We start from the raw sequence: 6,000 nt of genomic DNA on the forward strand, positions 1-6,000 counted from the left end.
TATGGAAAACTGGTGCTAAGACAAATGTGTGTGTGAAATCTAAAATTTTATATTCACCAAAATTTACTCCTGGAACAGCACTAAAGTTAGATGAACAATGGGCAGAGAAAAAGAGCAAAGAGAAGTCTGATCTATTTATTTTTTTTCAAATCAGGTTTAAAATATCTTTAAAACTGAACTAAAGAATGACAGCAGATGGTATAACTGACCTGCATTGCTAACTCTCAGACAGAAACATTCCTAAAGCATAGTTAACTCCCTCCCATAATACACTTGACATCAGGTCTCTACCAAATTCTTATCTCCAGACTCCACCTGAATGGAACTGCTCAATTGCATCTCCCCTTACTTATGCAAAGAGAACTTTCTCTGTTGTCCCACTTGCAGGATTCAGACATAAAAGTAACACCGCTTTTCCAGGAAAAATTTCATCACAGGATGGGGACATAAATTTGATATTGCTTTTTGTTAGAATAGTTTTAATTGCATTAAATGTGCCTGCAAACCATATGGGTAAGATTTCTTGCACATATTTTAATGACTCTGTGCCTGCATAAAATTTTTAATGAAGAGAATTTAAATAAGTGAACTCACATTATCAGGAGACAATCTTGAGTCACTGAAGGCTCCTTTATACATTTGAAGCAAATTTTTATAGTACCTCAACACTCTCTCACGTCACTTAATGCCAGGGTTACATTTTTATTCAATGCATGAAGCTGAAATTTTTGTATGAGCTGATGGTTGCTGCATCAATTTATAACATTGGAGAGCATGCTCCAAGATTCCACTAGAAATTAACACAACATTCTTGGCAAGTTGGCTAAAAACACAGACTATGAATCCCTGCAGTTAATACTCCCCATAGGTCACTTTTGTTTATTTTGTTTTACATAGTGCTATCATAGTAGATAATAGCTTTTTATTCTGTTTTTCAAAATGTTAAAGATTCACCTTTGCCTGTAGGAGTTAATTCTCTGACTACATCAATTGGCATTGGGGGACATAGATTCCATATAAGACATTCCAAAACAACAGGAGTCTTCATCACTAGAACAACTGCTATGAATTAAGCAAAGCTAATTTCAAAACTTTTCATTCTGTAAGATTACCAACAAACATCAGCATTTATAACTTTCAGTCCTGGTTTTCAAGGACTCCTGTCCAAAGTGTCCCATATTTGAGTGACCAGTTAACAGACAACCTGAATTTCTTACCAGGTAATCTCATTCTGGCCCTCTACTCATCCTGTTGAGACATAACTGGAGCACTCTCTTCAGTTCTGGGCTCCCTTCTTACATGAGAGACATGGATATACTGGAGTAAGCCCAGTAAAGAGCCACAGAGATCATAGAAGGAGAGGCTGAGAGTGCTGGGACTATTTCAGCATGGAGAAGAGAAGGCTCAGAGGAGCCTTGGCTGAGAGGGAAGCAGCAAAGGCTTAGTCACACTCTTCTCAGTGGTACCCAATGACAGAGCAAGTGGAAAAGGACACATATTTCAATATAAGAAGTGCCATTTAAACATAAGAAAGACTTGATCCGCTCAAAAAAAGGGAATTGCAGTATTTTTCACCTTATCATTAGTAATGTCTTGTAATCTCTTACTGTAAAGAGGAGAGAGTGATGCTCTACCTTTTTGGGTCATACTGAAATCAGCATGGCACAATGGAAAGCATCATGCAGCTTAGTCTGTAGTTTATACTGATCTTACTAAGCAATCCACTGAAAGTTACCAGAATTATGAATCAGTTTCTACTTATGCTTAGCTACCAGTGAAGGAAATTACATGGGACCAAAGTTGCTGATGACAAAACTGTAAAGGCACTCAAACTAATGGAGAGTTTATTAACAAATTTTATTGAAAATTTTAGTAAGGCAAAATAAATATGGTCTTGCAGGGAAACAAGAAACAACATGAGTAAGTCATATTATTTATGAGGCTCATTAAAAGAAAGAGAGAAGGAAGAGAAAGAATGAACCATAGCTGGGATTGCTTCTTCTCATTGAAATGCCATTCTGAATAGTGTATAATCATTATTTTTTACTGTATTAATATGGTCACCTTCCCCACTACTCCATCTTAGGCAGTCTCATATCTATAGGAATTGGTTTGGACTAGTTATGACTCTAACATTTTTAACAGATTACTGTGGTATTATTGATGTGATTTATTCACATTATCATGCTGCATCCCAGAAAAATTCCCTCAAATAGTTTTTATTCAGAATGATCATATAGTGATAGTGGAACACTAAATGGAATAGGGCATTCTTGAAATACTTGTCATTCAGCTATGTGACAATGAAGTTAGCTGTTACATATTTATGCTATGTTACTTAATGGTTTAGACCTTTCTGACATGCTTATATTAAGCCCTCCCTAATTCAGGTCATTAGATTCAGTGGCTTGGTATATGAATTAAAGTACTAAACGAGGAGAATTTGACTAGATAATAGAATCACCTCATGGGAGGGAGCCTAATGTAGGACAGAAGGACTTGAATTCCTTCAACTCACTCTGAAAGTACTTTTTGCTTCTAACGTTGTTTTGCCATTTGCGAATCTCTAACCATTTCCTTAAAAACCTGGGACTACAACATATAAAAAAAAGCCAGCAGTGTGGAACCAGAACAGCAAACAATACTAAGTAAAAGCACTACACAACTGGGTATGTGCATGAGTGTGAGCATTCATATTCAAAATTGGTAATTCAGCACACACATTTTGCTTCTTCCTGAACTTACTCTTAACACTGTTCCTAAAACATCCATACAGAAATTTGTTTCTTTATAAGGTATTTACCACTGAGTTCTGTAAACAGGTATGTTTAAAGATAAAGAAGCACATACTCACAGGTGTGTATTCATTATGCAGAGTCAAGGGGAAAGAATTATTTCATTAAATCCTTCCTTACACAGCATTCTTCAAACACCAACAATTGCAATTAACTCGGTTTGAAGAAGGATGGTAAAGTTTTAAAGAAGGCATAAAAAAAGCCATCTTCTTAACTTGATACCAACATGCTGTCAGTGACTTCAAATTCATGCAGGATGTCCAAACGCTAGCAAATACTTATTAAGCCTGTCTTTTTCTGGGTGATGAGAGTGGCAGGGAGGACTAAGCAAGCAAAACAGTTTATAGGCTGAAGTTTTGAAATCACTTCACTACATATGTGTTTCTCTACCTTTCTGAAATTCCTTCTCTTACAACAGAACCGCAAATCCTTGACACATTCCTTTGAGGTGTTAGTCTCTAGTCCCTCCAAATGGAGATGGGTGTATGATGGGACTATGTCCTTTGATGAGCACATCCAAACCTACTTACAGTAGTCAGTAGTAACTTTGTTTCAGAATGGAATAACCTAAAGACACATTTCCTCAAGCAAACACTCTTTACCAATTTAAGTTCCTCTGCAGATACAGTTTCTATCCAAAACAGGCCACAACGGATGTCTATTGCACTATTTCAAATAATGATCAATGCTTCATTTCAAAAATATCCACAGAATGAAGTCTGCAGAATTAACACATAGGATGGAACAAAGTCCAAGATAAGCTCATGATATGCTAATACAGCTTCCAGCTACACAAAATTATACGGAGATGTAATTCTTTTCAATGAGCAAAAGGAGAATTCAAGAACAACTTCAAAATACAGGTCAGTCAAGATTTTAAAGTATCACAGTATCACAGTGTATTAGAATAAGGAAAACAAAGAAGCTGAGGAGAGGGTTAGTCCTATTAAAAAGTCCATAAATACTCTGCAAAGCACCAAAATACTGTGAAACCAATACTTTCAGGAATTTCAGTCCAATGCCAAGAAACAGAATGTACTCATTGAGACTAATACATTAAAATACTGAAAATAAATTCTAACGGATTAAGAAGACCTTGTATCAAGTGAAAGGTATGGTTAAATCATTCCAAATCTAATCAAGCTTAAGAGCAGGGCAGTCTTTCCCCATTATTAATAAGAATGTAAGCTGGATAAGTAGACTGGGAAACTATAAATGATGGCCTATAAAAGTAACACAACATGTTTTTACAAATGTTTTTAATTAAAAATTGAGAGTCATATTTACTGAAGCACTTCACTGCACACGCTTAAGTTTGATCTTCTGTGGTCTCCCACAGACATACATTTCCAACAAAATGTTGTTAAATGGGGGTGAAACTGGGATACAGTTGTAAATGAGAAACCAAATCCATGTTTTACATGCTTATGTTTCTAGGTGGAAATATGGAAATATTTTTAAATCTTTATCACTTAATCCTGTACTTTGGTGTCAGAAAATACAGCTCATCTGTGCCAATCTGCAGTCCAGTTATATGTGAAAATTTTTGTTCCACAAGGGCAAAGCAAGCAACAAAAAAATTGCACAATACTTTCAGGCTTCAGCTGAGCTTTTAAAACACACAGCCAAACACGTTGCCATGGAAATGTTCTGAAAATACATCTAGAATTTAAGATGGAGACGAGTATAATTTTTTAAAATAAACTTCTATAATTTCAAATATAATTGCTTTATAATGTAGTCAAGGGAAACAATGGCTATTATCTAGCATTTATTACACTTCATGTGCTAACAGTATCTCAAATTCCATGTTGTGCTACATACATGAAATTAGGCCACTGTCTTCCTATATAAAATACTCATTTGTTTTTCTTTATGTATTCCAACTTTTCTATCCATCACCACAATACATCAGCACATATGAAAGCATCACCCTTGCAATAAAGTTGGCAACAGTTAAAAACAAAAAGCATGAGACATGCTTCAGTAAAATGAATTTGCTTTTAAACAACATCCTAAATATTTAAGTAATTCATTTTCTTTTACAACCCATTAGTATTACTTTGTCAATGACTGCAACAATTAAAAAGGGGAGAGCTATCTTGCCAAACTTCTACTGTTATGTTTAGTGAGCTATTTTTAAAACTGATTTGAAATGGAGCAAAAAAAAAAATCTACTACTGCAAAATGAAGCAAGATCTATGCCTGCAGAATAGCTCAGTCCTGTTATACAATGTGATACGCTGTTTTAAATAACCTACCACTGTAGGTAAACAGCTGCCCATTACTGCATTTCATACAACAAACATACATGTTCACAACAGCTTTGTGTGCCATGCAAAGACAAAGCAAAATAAAAATGCAATACAATCTTGTCATTACACTTTACAGCAAAGGTACAACCTTTCACCATAGATTTGTTAAAAGAAAACATATTCACAACAAAAAAAAAACCAGGCTGAAAATATACATACCTTACACTGTTCAAATAGCAATCAACAATATAGTAGATTTCCAAGATATACATTGCTCTGCTTATGTAAACAGTCTACCCTATAAATCCTGTAGCAAATCGAACACGAAGCAATTTCACAGACAAAGAGATTATAAATGACCTAAAAACGTAAAACAAATGCTTGTGTTAGAAATATTAGTATAAAGTGTGAGGTCATACCTGATGACTTAGACACTGTAATGTCTCACCGGTTCCAATCTGCATGACCTTTCTATTTCCAGAGACCCCCAAAAATTGCATTTCCTGTCTCACAAAAGTACATCACAGACCCATCTATCTTTTAAAATCTTCTGGGATAGAGAAGAAAGCATTAACAGCCATTCTATCCATCAGTAAGTGCTGGAGTCATTACCCTCAAGATAGCAGACCTTAAATACAGTTTCCTCCGTGCAATCACAGACATCCAGTAGTCAAGGAGGCTGACACAGCTATATCACTGATGCTGCTAATGCCATCTGAAAACAGTAAGCTTACTGCTTAAAGCAATCCTGCATCATCCAAACAGAACAAGCCACATCCTTCAACTCCCTACTTGCGCTTTTTATAAAACCTTCCACTGCCATTATAGATTTCATTCCCATCTGTGGTCAGCTAAAGGAGAAATTAGATATTATGCAACCAGCTTTGCATTAACAAAAGAAAAACGGCAGATGAAGTGACATATCGAGGTTATCAAATTTTGCTTGCATG

At 35.6% G+C, this 6,000-nt stretch overlaps 1 protein-coding gene across 1 annotated transcript in view; it reads right to left on the minus strand.

Moving 5' to 3' along the window:
- Nucleotides 1–5,550, minus strand: part of SLC4A10 (solute carrier family 4 member 10) — a 118,749-nt gene extending 113,199 nt beyond the window's left edge. The window contains exon 1 of the mRNA XM_054380746.1: nucleotides 5,470–5,550. Coding sequence (XP_054236721.1) covers nucleotides 5,470–5,550 — 81 coding nt within the window. The remainder of the gene's footprint in view (nucleotides 1–5,469) is intronic.
- Between the last annotated feature and the right edge of the window lie 450 nt (nucleotides 5,551–6,000).

The sequence above is a fragment of the Indicator indicator genome, chromosome 5 (genome assembly GCF_027791375.1).
Source record: "Indicator indicator isolate 239-I01 chromosome 5, UM_Iind_1.1, whole genome shotgun sequence".
Classification (NCBI taxonomy): domain Eukaryota; kingdom Metazoa; phylum Chordata; class Aves; order Piciformes; family Indicatoridae; genus Indicator; species Indicator indicator.